Source organism: Diadema antillarum, unplaced genomic scaffold (genome assembly GCF_040938485.1).
Source record: "Diadema antillarum isolate AM-2024a unplaced genomic scaffold, OU_Dant_1.0 scf00000212, whole genome shotgun sequence".
In the NCBI taxonomy this organism is placed as follows: domain Eukaryota; kingdom Metazoa; phylum Echinodermata; class Echinoidea; order Diadematoida; family Diadematidae; genus Diadema; species Diadema antillarum.
In genome coordinates this window covers 1,298,395-1,316,972 of record NW_027271101.1, presented here as the reverse complement: position 1 = coordinate 1,316,972, position 18,578 = coordinate 1,298,395, and the positions used below count along the sequence as shown (strand labels likewise).

Sequence of the window (18,578 nt, the reverse complement as noted above, 5' to 3'; positions counted from 1 at the left end):
CGATAAATCTGTAGGCCCCTATCGTGAAAATCTCGCGCCGTGACTTTTCATGTCTTTTTCCTTTGAAGTCTTGCGCAATTTTTGAGACCAAATTCGCGACGCCCGGGTACGTGGTTCTGAAGTTATGCAATATTTTGTAAGTGCATGTCAGACCCGAAATTGCTCAAAAACGTGATTTCATGTACAAATCCAATGCAAATTCTGTTTCTAGCCAAAATTCATAAATGTATCATTACTTTTACTTTTGCTGATTAAAATCAATTAATTTCATGTTGTTTATGATCGGAATAGTGTCGCCGATGATTTCCATCGAAAAAAAACCAATTAAAATCAAAAACATGAAAACAGTGAAATACATAAGAAATTTTAAAAACAATAAAATACATAAGACAAAAAATTTCAACACCACCATTTTTTGATGTACATTCAATAAGAATCCTAAAAAGAGTACCTCGACCAAAAATTAGCAGAAATGGACTTTTATTTACAGATTTACAGCCAATTCTTACATAATAGATAGTTTATTAAAAACAAATTTGAATAATTACGGAATAATTACCTATTCAGTTTTGTAGATTACCTTGTGGGTGATGTGCGTGCTAATTTTCCTTGCGATCATGCGGTCAACGGCCAAGATCTTGAGGGGGGGGCTCATTCAGCCCCCCCCCCCCCCCCCCCCCCAGTCTTGCTAGGCATCAAAATAGCCCAGTCTTTTTAGGGTTAAGCTGCTGTGTTTGTGTTTTGCTTTTGTTGTCATTGTTGTTGTTTTACAAACTGGCCAGGGGGCATTTTGTGAAGCGTTCTGTCAGATAATTTTTCTGACAAACTGTCATAAGCTACTGAAATCCTTGCATCTGACTGGCTGAGAGCAAATATGTCAGAAAAAATATCCCACAAAAGGCTTCATGAAATGCCCCCCAGAACTACGGTGTGCTGTTTTTTCAACAGTAAAGACAACGCTCTTTCAACTCTTGGGTCTAGAATGGTTTTGAGGAAATAGATTGTCACTAAGACTGCCTTGGTGGGACCAGTAACTGTTTCCTATATGACACCATATCAACATGGCCGTCAAAGGATTATCCCTCTTAGGACCACAGAATCAACATATTACTCATTTTAAACGTGTATATACAGGCTGGCAGGGAGTTCAGAACGGATTTCGGGCACATTGCGACAAATCACTGAGTACTGATATCAAACTCATTGGCCTAAATTCACGAAGGTGGTTTAAACCTGGTTTAAACCTAGACCATGGTACAGGTTTAAACCTGGTTTAAACCTAGACCATGGTACAAATTTAAACCATGGTCTGAAATAGGCATGAAATAGGCGTACCTCTGACAAGAGCGTATCAATGAGCATTTGTTACTGTATGTCTGTTGGCATACGCAATCTGTCAATGTTTTTACACAAAAGAAATTTGCATAAGCCCTGGTTTAAATTTGTACCACTTTCATGAATTCGGGCCATTACGCCCAGACAGATTTGTGCATTCACAGTCCCAACATGGCCAGGGTAGTGGCTATATCACACACACATACACACACACATACACACCCAAGCAGTCAGTCCACCAATTACATATATGTTCTGATGCATTTACTGAGCACTGGTAACCAGAGCAACAACTACCTGGGAGGACAGTCATTTGGTTTGCTTCTATTTTCTTTTTCTTTTTTTCATGGCCAGGTTTTTGATAATAACATCATTACCTGGTAATGAGTATCATATGCGGCCTTTGTCGTACTCTTGGAAACCAAAATTTGACAAGACCATCCCCTCTCCCACCCCCCCCCCCCCCCACCCTCTTCCTCACGCGAGCATGTGGTCCCGCAGCTGATCCTAGATATGCCAGAGGCACGAGCAGCAGTTCGTTGGCTCGTAGCAGACTCCTGTGCGCTGCTTCCGGTCCAGGACGGAGCCGGGGTAGAAGTGGTTGATGAGCCAGAAGGGCAGCATGAGGACGATGAACACTGAGGGAGGAGCCAAACGCAGAGAAACGGAGAACAATGACTGACATGTAGCTATTCAACAGATTTCACAACTTCATATCATTCATTTACACATGATGAGAAACATACAAATGCAGGGAATATTGTTCCTGGTATTGCATCACAAATTTCATGATTGCTATACGAAATTTCTTGTCTGTAGCAGCTTTTATACATAGGACTGTTCAGAACTTTGATAAAAGTATTTCCCCATTGATCAAATCAACTTTAAGATGTAAATTTCTTCCCTGAAGTAACACTTTAAGATGCACTCTCTTTGCTGATTTGAACATCCACAGTCTTTTCTTTGCTGACAAAGCCAACTTGTTTCACTTCAGTCTTGAAATTTGAAAAGACCACAACAAATGAGGAAAATGTGTCCATTCCACTACATAGGTGCATTTTGCACCCCAATTCACCTTCATCTGCCACACCTCATAAGTTTCCATTAAGCTACAATAGCTTATTTTTCAAGTACTTCTGTCCCCGGTTTATCGTTAATATCTTGATTCATCAAAGTGATTGTGCTTGAGATGGTCTAATCCATTTACAGGTGTGAGACAAATAGCAGGAGGAAAAGTGCATTATTTTATGGCTCAAAATGGAATACCGCAAGAATCACACATGGCAGAAATAGAGTTAAGAGAATGTTTTCTCACCTGTTGCCAGCATACACAAGATACATGAAGCCAAAGAAAGGTAGTACAGCTCCACAGTACTGTTTTTCTGTGAATTCAAACCAACATGATTGAAACTTGATTATCCAGCAACAGATATCACACTCAACCAGAGAGGTTTGTTCTTATCCAGTATCTCAAAGAAATGAACTGGCAAACCGGTACTGGGGGGAAAAAAAAATGTCATACAGTCAACCTTGCTTAAGTCAATCTCGCATTAAGTTAAATAATTGTCTAAGTCAAAGGTCTTTTCAAGTCCTCTTCTCTTTATAGTCTATTGATTTTAGTCCCTCATAGGTCAGATTTTCTGTTTTAAAGTCAAACCTATTTCTTCAGTCCAAATAGATTCGACTTGGGCAAGGTTGACTGTACTACATGTACTAGTACTTCAAATTTATGCCAGTGAATACAAGAATAACCACATGTACATCTGTCATATAGCTAGTTAGATTATGTATCCATAAGCATACTTCAATCTTCAAGTCATACTGAGTGAGAAGAGTGAGGGCGCAATGTACATTTCTTTGTACAGACACGGCATGAACAGCTCTAGTCTAGATTCCAGACTTTGGCACTTGTAGTAGTCTAAAATAGACCGTGTCAGAGCAGCAACTCACTCCAGAGTCCAACTACCTGCCTTCTTTAAAATGGCGCCAAAAACAGAATCTACCAATGAGACGATAGTTTGGACGACAGCATTTACATGATTATCATCAACATCATCATTTTTTTCCATCATAGTTAATAAATCATATTTATGTTCAAAAGTTCCTTCAACTTTACAGGCAATAGAGTGTGACATACATGAACACAAGAAAACTAGAACTATCACTCATTGTGATTAATATACCCCCACCCACAACTGAGGGAATTAGCTCAACCAGGACTAATTTCTTTTTAATTTTTTAATAGCAAAAAATGTTACCATGGCAATGCACTGTTCAGAAGTGAATAAATGTATTGCTCACTGTTAGTCATATGTCCCACATCTCAAGTCAAGTGCTCAAAAACTGAGTGAGCAAGATAAATAAACTGACAATTTGTATGGTTTTCATTAAAAATTGTGTGTTATCATGGCAACACAATGTTGGACATTAAGAAAAAATGAAGTTTGCACAATAGCCGTTACATGTGCAATTTCAAGCCAAATGATAAAAGGCTGAGGGGCTTAGTTGAATTCACAATACCAGTGTATCATTTTCATTCAAAATATATTGTTACCATGGCAACACATTTTCAACACTGACAAAAGATTTTTTGCACATCTACGTAATGTAGAGGTAACATATGCCAAATTTGAAGCCAAAATGCTATAACACAGAGAGTTAGGAGAATCAAAATGTTTGCATGATTTTCATTCAAAATGCACTGTTACCATGGCAACACATTGTTCCACAATGATGAAATACGAAGTTTGCATATCTCTGTACTATAGTGGTTGCATGTGCCAAATTTCAAGCCAAATGCTCAAAGACTGAGGGAGTTACCTGAATCCACAATATTTTTGTACGATTTTCATTCAAAATATGCTGTTACCATGGAAACGCATTGATCAACATTAACAAATGGTTAAGTTTGAACATCTACGTACTATAGTGGTCACATGTGTCAAATTTCAAGCTAAATGCTCAAAGACTGAGGTAATTACCTGAATCCACAATATTTTTGTACGCATTTTAGTGAAAAGATGCTGTTACCATGGCAACGCATTGTTCACCACTGACGAAAGATTAAGTTTGCACATCTATATGCTATAGTGGTTACATGTGCCAAATTTCAAGCCAAATGCTCAAAGACTGAGGGAGTTAACTGAATCCACAATATTTTTGTATGATTTTCATTCAAAATATGCCGTTACCATGGCAACACACTGATCACCACTGACGAAAGATTAAGTTTACACATCTACGTACCACAGTGGTTATGTGTGCCAAATTTCAAGCTAAATGCTCACAGACTACGGGAGTTAGCCGAATCCACAATATTTCTGTAAGCTTTTCGGTAAAAAAAACTCGTTACCATGGCAACGCATTGTTCATCACTGACGAATGATTAAGTTTACACATCCATATACTATATAGTGGTCACATGTGCCAAATTTCAAGCCAAATGCTCAAAGATTGAGGGAGTTATCTGAATCCACAATATTTTCATTTGATTTTCATTCAAACTATGCCGTTACCATGGCAACACATTGATCACCAATGACGAAAGAGTAAGTACGCACATCTACGTACCACAGTGGTCACATGTGCCAATTTTCGAGCCATATACTTAAAAACTGAAGGAGTGAGATTTATCTACACATTTTTGTATGATTGGTTTAAAAAAAAAACTGCCGTTGCCATGGTAACAGATTTTTTAACGCACACACCAAAGATGTTTTGGCACAACTATATAGTACATTGATCACATATCCCAAATTCAAACTGAATTGTCACAAAACTGAGAGAGTAGTTCGATCCACAACATTTTGTAAGATTTTTATGAAAATCTGCCGTTGCCATGGCAACGCAGTATGAAATACTAATGAAAAAGGTGTCTTGCACATCGGCCTGTGGTAGCAGTCACACATGCCAAATTTGAAATTAATTGCTCAAGAAGACAGTTGTTCGATCCACAAGATTTTAGGAAAATTTGCCGTTGCCATGGCAACGCATTATGCGATATTAACGAAAAAGGTGTCTTGCACATCTACCTTTGATAGCGGTCACACATGCCAAATTTGAGGTCAATTGCTCAAAAAATGAGAGAGGAGTTCGATCCACAAAATTTTGCAAGATTTCTTTAAAATTTGCCGTTGCCATGGCAACCCATTGTGCAATACTAACGAAAAAGGTGTCTTGCACATCTTCCTTAGATAGCGGTCACACATGCTAAATTTGGGGTAAATTGGTTAAAAAATGAGAGAGTAGTTCGATCCACAAGTTTTTATGAAAATATGCCGTTGCCATGGCAACGCATTACACGATACTAACGAAAAAGGTGTCTTGCACATCTACCTTTGATAGTGGTCACACATGCCAAATTTGGGGTCAATTGCTCAAAAAATGAGAGAGGAGTTCGATCCACAAGATTTTGCAACGGACCGACCGCCCGACCGCCCGACCGCCCGCCCGACCGACCGACCGACCGACCGACCGACCGACCGACCGGCCACCCGACCTCAGAGTGATTCCTATATACCCCCCCTACACACTATGTGTGGGTGGGGGTATAATAATCTGTAGAGCGTGGTTTCAAACTAGCAGTTTCAATACCGAAACAAACCCTCCACAGTGGATGTTGTGGCAGGTTTACCAGTCACAGACAATCAACAACATGCTGATGATAACAAACCTACGCTGCAGAATCTAGGTACCATGGTATGCATTTCCTCTTATGACTCAAGGTTGCATGGAGATCTCCTTCCTGATGTAGGCTAATTAAAGGCATCATTAACCATATGCAGACGAAACAAAAACCCAGTTTCAGTGCTTAAAAATAGCTCTATGAGTTAGGGATAGACACAACCAATGTAAAAATGGTAATCAGTAAAATCCATGTTAATTATTGTCAAATATACCAAATATGAACAATAGTTATAATAAAATTGTTTCTAGAATAAACCATCTACAGTTATAGTTTACTGAGGAAAAACAGTTATAACTCCTTATATTTTAGGATATGTTGCAAAATTTCTATATGGTAGGATGTTTTGTGATACAACTAACCTATAATGCATCAAATGTGATACTGTATATGCCGAATATTTCGCGAGGTTTTTATTTTCGCGAATTTTGTGAGTCAGGTGCTATTTGCGAAATTAAAGACACGCGAAAATATTGACTCTGATCCCCGATGTGAATGTTACGTACGCGTGTACATTTCTTCGTTCAGTATAGGACTCCATGAGCAAATTTAACCACTCGCAAAATCGACGGGAATTTCGGATTCGCGAAAATTTAGACTCGCGAAATATATGGCGTATACAGTAACCTGAACATTTTCAAATCACTGCTCCTAATAGTAAACAATACCTTCAAAATCAAACAGCCCCCATAAATACACAAACAAGTCTCCTATCAAGAGACCACACAAACTTAACATCTCTGTACATGTTTTGATGCTTTCACTCTCACTATTGAAGCAAAAACTGCCAGCACTCAACGACTGCTTCTTGTTACCTTAACCCCCCCCCCCCCCCCCACACACACACACAGGTTACATTACACTGTACATTACCACAGCTGAAAGGTGCAAATTCCAAAAGAATCTCACTTTTTAGAACAACTGAAATATCATAAAAAACATGGTATCATGATATCATAGCAAAATGGTATCATCACCAACAACATTGTCGCCTAGTGAAATACCAGCCCTGAAGCATATTTCTTTTCAATCGACTTTAACCCGTTGAGGATGGACTGATTTTGCTAAAACATGCATTTCCCATAGTCACCTGCCTGAGCATTCTCGGGACTTGTCTTCAACATGTTGAAGTTTTGCACATACACTTTGTAAAGCTTTATTTTGAATTGTTCCAGAAGGGCAAAGATTTGCAATGTACATGCTGTGTTTGTTTCTCTCTGTTATACGGGGGACATCTATTTCAACAAAAATCTTCAGGATGTTTTCTTTCATTATATCGAACAGTAGAGTACACAACGTTGCAAAGACAATAATTTTCGGGGAACTTGGTTTTTACTTTGTTGCAAAGAGAATTATGATATAACTGTCTTCATTACAATGGGATTTCTGTAAAACCATCATGCATTTTAATTCTGCGAAATTTAGCGAGAGCCAAGATTTGCAAGATTAAAATGCAGTTGAAAGTTCTTGTTTATATTCAAATGCATTGGATGCCAGTGGCAATTCGCAAAAATTTCAAGTTGCAAAAAAGGCAAGCATCTCCAATTCGTGAAAATTTCATGCCACGAATATTTCTTGCATTACAGTACACTGTATTTGACCTCTTTTTTTTTTTTGCAATAAAACTAGCAATCCAAACAGAGGCAGAGTAAAAGAGTGAGTGTGTGTGTGAGAGAGAAACACTTACACATTCTATAGCCATTGAGGTGAAGATGGTCAGAATGAGTCCGATGGCAAACGACAGACCACCAAAGATGTGGAAGACCAGCTTAACCTCAAACGGCACAGGGTCCATCACGGAGAAGAGCACGACGAATCCTGGGTGAAAAATTGGCATTTCATTATTTAATGGAGTGGCCCATATGATATATCATATTAGGTGATGTAAGTTAAACACCACATATGACTTCAGCAAATTTTGTTTGAAAACAAGCTGAATTATATTGAAAGCATTTATATTTCAACACAACAAAAACACACCATGCATTCATTTTTCACATACATGTATACAGTCAAACCTGCCTTAGTGGCCACCTGTCTATAGCAGCCATCTGTCTATAGCAGCCACCGGAAAATCCCCCCCGAGAGAAAAGCCCTGTTAGTGGGGTGGCTTAGTGACAAATATACTGATAATCGTGACACGCCGGACAAAAGTGTCATTTTTTCCTCAGACACTTGTATATATATGAGGATCAAAATTAGGGGGTGCTCCAAGAAATCTGCCAACAGAAAAAATGAGAAATTACCCTTAATTTGTACATAACAATAATGTCTGAATTCAAAGACTATACACAGGGCATTCGCCAGGTTTCTGTACAATGCAATGCAATGTACATGGTTGCTAGTCTTAAAATTTAGACCCTTAATACAACATATTATGTGCATGTTTACAATAATACACCGTTTTTACTGATTTTCCTATAGTAACAAGTGGTTTAGTCTGTGTTGCAGACCTGAGGGAGGTGTGTTGGAACAGTCCAGTTTTCTTAAGCACCTTTTCATTAAATGATTTGATATTATTTCTGGTAAAGGATCTTTTTTAGTACTGTCTACCTCCTGTAGAGAAATGGCAAAGAGTGACGTGTGACTCTGGCTCAGATACTTTAAATCTTGGGCAATGACTGAACCAGGTGTAGGACGTATGTCACAGCTCATTTTTTCTCCTAGTACCACTAGTTTACAAGTAGAAGAGCTGCATATTCCATTGAGAACTGAAGGTTTTGGGTATTGCCCTACATATTTCCAAACAAATTTAACCCATTTCCTCCACGATTGTGTGAATTCCATATTAGCGCACGGATTACCCGGTTCCCGCAAGCAATTTTTATAGTCCGCACTTCCCCTCTCTATATGTTTCTTATTTCTTATGGGGGTCATTCAAATGTTAAAAAAGGGTAAAATTCACAGATGAAGTTGAACTTAGACAATTTGAATATTTTTAAATATATATTTATATTTGTAATTTCACTCATAAAGACTTAAAGCGGTTTGAATATTTTTGGTCTGATAGCTATGTATAGACATGTTATTCAAAAGTAAAGGCAATGTTTGATCGGTTCACATTATCCAAAGGGGGTGGGATGTAGTTGGCTTGTGAACAAAGTCTATGGGGAAGTTTACAAAGTTGATAAAAATAAAACAAAATCGGCATAGAGCAGAATCTAAATCACAATATAATATGACAAAATTCCCGACCCCAAAGGCGGTTGATTCTATGATGCTTTATGTCAAAGTACATTCCACCCAAAATACATGTGATTGATAGGAGGAAAAAGTATGGTACATTAAAAACAACAATCGTTCAACTAACCCCTAATAGTCCAGCAGCATATGATTGTTAAGTTTTATCGCCTTGTCGATTGAAGATGATGTTACATAATGACAATTATCAAAGTCAGCTAGATCTACTTGTATATCAAGAAACCAAAAAGAAGGGGTGGGATGGGGTGGGGAGAGAAGAATGAAGTAAGTTAATGGTATCCGTAGTTTTGGTTTTCAGTATATTCATTTTAATTTCCTTAATTCCCGTTAGGTCACCATGGATTGGAGAGTTTGTGTACTAGTACTCTGCCAGGAACAAACACAAGAAAAACTTAAAGGTCCTATGTATACTTTTGGGAGAGTGACTTGAAAAAAAAAATTTCAGGATATCACATTTCATGCATAATATGTGTAGGTCTGGGGGCATTTCATGAAGCATTTTGTCCGACAAGTTGTCAGACAAATTTGCTCTCTGTCAATCAGATGCAAGGATTTCTGTAGCTTGTAACAGTTTGTCAGAAAAATATCCGACCAAACTGCTTCATGAAATGCCCCCTGTTGTATCACAAGACATCCTCCCATACAGTTTTTGCAATCAAAGCAAACATATAAGGAGATATCAGTATTTTTCTCATTAAAGTATAAATTTCGGATGGTTTAGTCTGGAAACATTTTATTATAAAAATATTGTTCACATTTTGTGTTATTAACAATACTTAACATTGATATATATACAGATTCATTCTTTTTTAAACAGAGGTTCTTTCTATCCGTAACTCACACTTAAGAATAATATTATTTTCAAGCACTAATTCTGGGTTTTTGCCTTTAATTGTCCACAAAAAGGAGGACTCAAGGCATAAAAGGTGTATGCTTTATTTTTGGAAAAATGTTGAGGAGATCAGGAAAATTATATATTATATTGATGTAGATTTTGGACCTGAAGGAGCAGTTGAAGCATTTTTACGAAACAATGCCTTGTGGCATCGTTCTTATCATCAAAAATTAATAATGACAAACTCAAATGAAAATTTGAGGGGGGGGGGGGGGAAAGAAAAGACGAACATAATGACATGAGACAGCTTTTTAAAGATTAAACGCTACAATAGACAATGCAGCCTCTTTTCTCAGTTCATACTTATCCAGAGTGTGTGCTTTCTTTCCAGTACCGGTATTATTATTCAGATAGGTTAGGGGAATCCATTTGAATTGAGTGATACATCATTTTAAAACTTAGAGTCTGCTCTTTCAGAAGCTGTCCTTCAAGGACAAGTCCACCTTCATGCGCACGTGGATTGAGTGAATACAACAATATTAGTAGGACACATCACAGAAAGCTTGGAAAAAATCGCACAATCCGTTCAAAAGTTATGATTTTTTAAAATGTCTGCACAGTCGCGGCTGGATGAAAAGACTACCACAGTGTATGATGTCACATGCGCACATTGTAAGGAATATAAAAAGAGAATTTCACAAAACCATACTTTTTGAGTAAAGTTCACATTTCTTTGACTTGCTACTGACGCATGTTAAGGGTAATATTATTCCCCCTGCCTTCTGAAAGAGAAGTCGAGTATCCTTTTGTAAGTGAAAACATTTTGAATTTTGTTTATTCATTCTTTATATCGTTGTACACATGTGACGTTACAAGGTACAGTAGTCTTCTCATCCAGCCTCGACTGAGCAGAAACTTCAAAAATTCATAACTTTAGAACGGATTGTCCAATTTTCCTCAAAACTCTCACTGATGTGTTCTACTATTGTTGCTGCATTCACTCAACCCACATGCTATGAAGGTGAAAAATCTTTGTCTGGCGACTTTTTGTTGATCAATTATACCAACCCTGATGGAAATCTCTTCAAATTCATGGACGTTCTAAAGTCTCCTTTAAGTTTAACCAAAATCTATATATGTAGTTGCCATGGCAACGTACCACTTAACACTAATCAAAAGTATTTCAAACCTCTATACATCCCGTCGATCAGTTGTACCTATTCACATGGAATCTCTTCCAAACTGAAAAATAGCCTCCTGTAACTAACTTCAACTACAAATCCTATTTTTGGGTTGCCATGGCAACGTAAAAATCAACAATTATATTTGACCCCTGCTTTATACTCTTGGTACCTTCTATATAACGTTCATATCAAATTTTGTGAAAATTGAATCTTCCTACCTGGAGAAATAAACAAAAACATGATTTTTAGAAAAAGTTCATTGACCTTTGACCTTTGACCTTTGGAAAATTCACTCCAAATTCAATCAAAATATCTTACTTGTTCTCAATATTCTTCCTGCCAAGTTTTATCCAGATTGGATATTCCTGACTTGAGAAATAGCCAAAAAACCTATTTCACAAATAAAGTTCATTGACCTTTGACCTCTGACCTCCTTCCCAGCATCAATTTTTTTGGAGCACCCTATTTTTTGAGAAGGTACGTCATGAAGTACCTTTGGTGAAAAAATCATGCTTTTGTCCGCCGTGTCACGATAATTTCACTAAGCTACCCCACTATGTTAAAGACCCTGTGTATAGCAGCCACCTGTCTAACGCGGCCACCGGCCACAAATTTTTGTTTCCCACAGTAGACTTTAACCTCTCTATAGCAGCCTCAGACCCCATGGAGCCGTAGCGGAGCCGATAATTCAGTGTGTTTTTCTGCTTTGTGGCCATGCCAGTCATTATTGGGCAACGTTCAGTGATCACCACCGCTGCATTCATCACAAATTCAGTCACAGTAATGCACTAGTGTTTAGCTTTCTTCATGACTGTACACACGCTACTGTGCAACCGGTGATAAATGCCGCCATTGTCGAATGCATGAAACACACATGTGCATATGTTATACACATATAGTGTATGCACATGTGAATACTTTATACAGATACAACGATGATACATGTACATGTACAATAGGCAATGCACACAAAGTTGGATAACCTGTCTATAGCGGCCACCTGTCTATGATGGCCACTTGTTTCGTCTCCCTTGGGTGGCCGCTATAGACAGGTTTGAATGTATATGTATTCTTATAAGCCAGTTCACAGTTAGCAGTGTAGGATCTCTGAACCACAGACTTTTAAAAAACCTTAATTACTCTTTTAATCAGGAGAGTAATTGAAAACAGCCAAACACGAAGTGTCAATTTACATCTGTGCGTGTTGCATGAATGTCGTATGTCAATTTGGTTGAAAAAAGAATAAATACTGAACGTACATGCAGACACTGATCTAGTTCATCTGTGCACATAGGATACGTAACATATGTGTACATGTATTTTTCAAGCAGACCTATACTGTTCTTTAAATATGTAAGTTTACAAGGCATGCAATGGACATTGCCTGCATATGCTCAGATTGTAACGGTGAACTGGCTTATTTAATGAAGACTTAACTCTCTTGTCTAAAACAAATAATGTCAAAACTGTAGCATTCTGCATCATGTTAAGCAGAATAAAAATCAAAGGATCTAGTATAGTCTGTAAATTTCAGAGGAGAGAATGGTAAGTAACGTAACTGTCTCCACTGAGGTACCTAATACTGAGCTCATGTATTATGGCAAACTCACTTACACCATGGTAACTTACACACAACAAAACACTTAAATAACTTTGAATGTACTGAAACCAAGACTGTCGGATGTAATTACACATGGCAAAAGTATCAACTTGAGTGTTGTTTTAGTTGGAGTTTCCTTTGCTGTCACTACTGTTGTCGCTGTTTGCCACATATTGGCAAAAAAGTCTGAAGGTGCAATGGATACGCCTATGAGATATCGTTAAAGGGATCGTATAATATTGGTTGAGACCTAACTTTAGGTTTCACAATTTTTGGGGGGTGAGAGAACGAGAAACCTCTAATAGTATGAAAGAACATGTAATTCAAAGAGGGATTCAACATTTATTTGATGAGAATTGGTTTTGAAATTGCTGAGATGTCCAAAACAGAGCAATCGTAATAAAAGGCGGGACCCACCTTTTATTAGGATTGCTTTGCTTTAAAGTTTTTAGATATCACAGTATTTCAAAACCGATTTTCATCAAATAAACTTTTGATTCTCCTTAGAATTGCATGCTCTTTAACATTTCATAGAGTGGTCTCTAGATATCTTGAAAAACGATACCAGCTGAATCCTCACCTCAACCATTAGTGTACAGTCCCTTCACTAAAACCTGACAGAAATGAATTACTACACTCATGAAACTCACCTGTCATGCAGAATGTGAAAACTATGGACACAATGAGCAGATCAAAGAGGTGCTGGCCACAATATCTTGACGAATGTTCCCTTGGGGTAGAGAAACATGAACATAGGATTATCGTCTTCTGTTTCATATTCAAAGAAATAATCAAAGTCTCCACAATAGCCATTCATTATCCTCTTGCAGAGCTACCAACTTTTGTAAAAGCCTTTCAGTACTTTGATGGCTGAAAATCAGTAATTTGCAACTTTTTTTAGTGAAAATCAGTAATCCTCAACAGTGCAATAGAATACATCACAGACAATGATTTCTAAAATCAGTAATTTGCTTGTAACCTTTAGTATTCTTTCCCAATTTCAGTAGAAATTACTGAAAATCAGTACTAGTTGGCAGCTCTGCTCTTGCCCACAACAAGCTGTATAGGTGACTCCACGCCATAGATTTATTATATTGGGTCGTAAGCAGTCTACAGACTCTACGGAGCTTTCTCTACTGTTTTTTCTTTGAGTGTGTGTGTGTGTGTGTGTGTGTGTGTGTGTGTGTGTGTGTGTGTGTGTGTGTGTCATTGTGCCATTGTGTTTGTAAGTGTCTGCTCTTATGAAATGAAGATGGCTTATGAGAATAGCTCAGAACAAGTTTCTGCTGAACTGCTTCACAGTACAGTGTACTCCCATTACAACGCACAGGTTCGTAACGAAATACAGGTTACAACGAAATAAAAATTCAGACTGCAACATTATCTACCCTATGTTTTTTATTGTTTATTTGATCGGTTATAACAAAATTCGATTATAACGAAAGAAAACTGTCGGTCCCGAGGACTTCATTATAACGGCAGTCCACTGTAAGGCATGTACAGATACAGTAAAATGCTTTTTTTTAGCGCTAAGGCATCACCTCATCCCTTTAAAGTACAAATATGGGTAGAAATAATTGTCAAAAATATAACATGGTATTGGCAAATGAGATCGTTGCATTCAATATCTAATGGAAAAAGAGTCTTACCTTGTAAGAACAAAGAATTGTGGAAATATCAGGGCAAATGCAAACAGGAAGATCATAATCCGGCTGTGGAAAGGAGAGAGATCAGGAATTCAGACTGTAAAAAAGTTCCTGTGGGATATGAAAAAAACACTACTAATTATATTGCTACTGATCAGTAATTGCAGGGTCAATATGAAATGTATGTCATGAATTATCTGTAATGCCAGCTTTTTATTGGAAATTACTTTCAAGCTAATTAAAAGCTTCAATTCATTAACACTTACAGAGAAGGCTCTTAAAAAAAAGTGTAGTTAAACTTCCATCTGTACTGCTCCTACACACACATAACTGACCAAAATTTGATCAAGAGAATACACTGTATCTATAAAACTAAAAATCTTACTGAAATCAATCTGTCATTGCCTGTCCAGTATAAATTGGAAGAAGCATGTATGTGTACTTACAAAGTGTACTATACCATGCTTTGAATTGTCAGCCATTTCACACCATGGGTTACTTTTTGTTTGCTCACAAACATATTTAATCAACATACAAATATTCTATCTGTGCAAGAATTGACATGAATTACAGTGTACCAAGAGCCAATGTGAGATATGACTAAGAAAACAAACAAAACAAAACAAAGAAAAAACACTATAATGCAACCTGCACATTGGCATTGGTCCAACAGTCCAGGACCAGTAAAAATCAGTCAGACTAGTAAATTTTTCAGGAATGGACGAGTAAAAAATGGAAAAAGTGGGTACCTATTGGTCTTACAGACAGGTCGGACTAGTACAAAAAAAAACAAGGAAAAGTAGAAATTACGCGGTGCGTAAAATATGTCCCCGCCGGAAGTACAGTTGTAGCATTTAGTAGCAAAATGTACAATATCGGTAAAAAATCAAGGTCAATGGTCAAAGAAGTCAAAGGTCAAAATTCTGTGTAGAAGTTTTGAAGCCCTCACCTAGTGCCATCACAAAAAGCAAACGGAATCGAAATCGGGTTAGAAATGGCAAAGGAGTAGCATTTTGTAGCCAATGTACAATATAGGTAAAAAATCAAGGTCAAAGGTCAAAGAAGGCAAAGGTCAAAAAAACGGAATCGAAATCGGGTTAGAAATGGCAAAAGGAGCATTTTGTAGCCAACGTACAATATAGGTCAAAAATCAAGGTCAAAGGTCAAAGAAGTCAAGGGTCAAAATTCTGTGTAGAAGTTTTGAAGCCCTCACCTACAGACTGTAGTGCCATCACATAAAGCAAACGGAAATGAAATTGGGTTAGAAATGGCAAAGGAGTAGCACTATAATGCAACCTGCACATTGGCATTGGTCCAACAGTCCAGGACCAGTAAAAAAGTCAGTCAGACTAGTAAAGTTTTTCAGGAATGGACAAGTAAAAAATGGCGAAAAGCATTTTGTGGTACAATATAGTACCTATTGGTCTTACAGACAGGTCGGACTAGTACAAAAAAAAAAAAAAAAAAAAAGTTTCAAAGCTCCCATGTAGTGCTATCATATAAAGCAAACAGAATCAAAATTGGCTCATAAATGACAGAGAAGTAGCAAATTGAACATTTTGATCACACACGGACGCACTGGAGACAGACAGACGGACGGACGGACAGACAGACGGACACACGGACACACACACGTACGGAGCCCGTTTCATAGTTCCCTGCTCGAACTCGTTCGGCGGGGACAAAAATGGGTACCGGTACCGTGAGTGTCCAGCCCTGTATTATGCCAGCCATCTATTAAAGTAACCTTTTCCATTACAATTGTTTCACCTTTTATCAGTTTTAACATTGACCTGCCACCTTGAAATCTCACGAGACATTCCCTCAGGCTACCCAGTTACAGTGTCATTGCTTTGTTTATATGTATACATGTACTTCCATCTTGTACTCAATCGAATTCCATGTTCACTAATCTTTACTTAGTAAAAGCATCTTTCCTACACAACACAAGTAGCAATACTAAATATGGCTGATATCAAAAAAAAAAAACAAGAACATCATAACACCTTGGAAACAAAACTTACATCTTTATCCTGTTGTTCTTGGGAAACCATCTGGTCAGGTGGTATACACTATGTGCTATAGTGTACCACCACATTGTTGGAGCCTCAAATCTGAGCTTTCACTGCAAGGAGCATAAAAAACAGAGCAGACTACAATTGTAGTTCTAGTACACGTACTTCATTTTCAAGTGTAGTCCCAAATCCAAATATTCCATTTTGAATCTCCTCAAGACACCCTCTAAATGTTACACACTGCAAATCAATGTATTAAAATCCCTAGACCTATAGCAAATTTACAATGACAGCTACACTGTCCAGTCTGTAGACTCGTCTATAAAAAGAAGATGCAAATGACAAGAACACAAGAAAACTAATGGTGCAAAAATATTCAAGTGTGAAGTATAGATGAGCAAATAAAACAGGTTTGGGAAGAGGAAAAAACACAACTGTCAGTGTACATTTAAACAATATTTAGCAATAATATTATGATTCAAGTGCAGCAGCGATCACCATACATGGGATGAGTGTGAGACTGAAAAGTGAGAGGGTGATGGGGGCGGGGGCCATAGCAGTAGACAGATACATTTTGTAGAACCCAGTAGCATGGTCACTGAGATAACATCAAGGGAGTGTGAGGGCTGGCCCAGCTCAAGAATATTCAAGAATCCCTCAACAAATTTTGAAAAGCTTTGATCTTTAGTACACATATAGTTAGCTGAAGAATCTCAGTTGGAGTTGATCATTGCCAATGCAGTATGCTTCAAATCAATTGAAAAGACTTCATTAGTTATGTTCTGCGCCCACCGCCCCCAATTTTAATATTCTGCCTTTCCTCTCTTTGACTCTGGACAGCACTGTACACTACCTTACCATTGCTAGCTTAACATTGATGTGCACACTCACACACATTGGGGAGGGAGTCCTGGGTAAATGGTGGGGCATGAGTCGGGGCCATGGGGTGCCAGTGTGGGCTTTGGGGGAATGTTGTATAATTCATACAAGCTCATTGTGTACACTGGTACACAGATTAACTGTGACAAGTGTACAAGGAATGCCACATGGTTAACATGTCATTAATAGGTCTACTTTTATCAGTAACTACATCAGGAAGACTTGCCATCTACATTTTCCCCTCAGAGCTAGAACATGGCATGTCTACTAGACTAGATGATAACGGACTGTATGTGTCCTGTAAATCAACTGCTACAAACCATCGCATTTCTAAGGCGAAACCTACATGATCATAAAAACAGAATCAAAGATATGATGTATAAGTCCCCTGTAGCTGTAAGACCATAATTACTAGTATAGTAGATTACTATGCCACACTATTACCACACTCAGACTCTACAGACAGGTTGAAAGCTGTGCAAACAGAGCAGTGTGATTTGTTAATGTTAGAGGTGACTACTCAAGGTACAGTAGTCATGGAAGCATTTGCCATTAGTAAACAATTGAATATGAAACATGAGCTGGGCTGGGAACTGCTGAAACACCAATGCAGAGGTCAGAGTAGAAGGCATCACAACATTTAGCCCGACCAGACGCTGTTAATCCGCTGTGTTGCGACGTACAGCGACTGGGCTGTGTATAGTATACACAACATTCCGTGAAGTGCTTGCAGGTCGCCTATCCATCCCAGTTCGAAAAACCCTGCGTCCGGTTTGAAGGGTTCTCCAGAAGTCATCATCTAGTCACTGTTGTAACTGTTGTACGTTAAATTATATCCTCATTGCCACAAACAAAAACTGTAGGGCCCTAGTCAGCCTAGAATCCCCGAGCTGCCCTACTCATTCATCGAAAGAACTAAATTCACAGATTGGAACGCACTCACCAACACTAACAACAGTCACGGGCATCACAACAAAGACTCCTTCAACTAATCAAAGCAGCAATCCTTTGTTACATCCACGAGCAAAGCAACTAGTTGCTAGGACTCGAGGAGCCTAACTCATGAACTTGTTCGTTTCTTAAAAGTAAACTTCTCATCATGCTCTCTGGATCTGACTGACTCTCTCCGGCTCCGCGCAATAAACAAATGATCACCAACAAGAGCCAGCGCACCCCGTCGGCGTCCGGTTCGGCACAGT

At 38.2% G+C, this 18,578-nt stretch overlaps 1 protein-coding gene across 1 annotated transcript; it reads right to left on the bottom strand.

The window, feature by feature from the left end:
• Positions 1-1,826: 1,826 nt before the first annotated feature.
• Positions 1,827-16,621, bottom strand: LOC139724408 (uncharacterized). Its single transcript, XM_071635552.1, has 6 exons — positions 16,510-16,621; positions 14,489-14,551; positions 13,490-13,569; positions 7,707-7,837; positions 2,651-2,717; positions 1,827-1,973 (listed from the first exon to the last, which is right to left on the bottom strand). The coding sequence occupies exons 1-6, from the start codon at positions 16,581-16,583 to the stop codon at positions 1,843-1,845; spliced, it is 546 nt and encodes a 181-aa protein (XP_071491653.1). The 5' UTR covers positions 16,584-16,621; the 3' UTR covers positions 1,827-1,842.
• Positions 16,622-18,578: the final 1,957 nt, after the last annotated feature.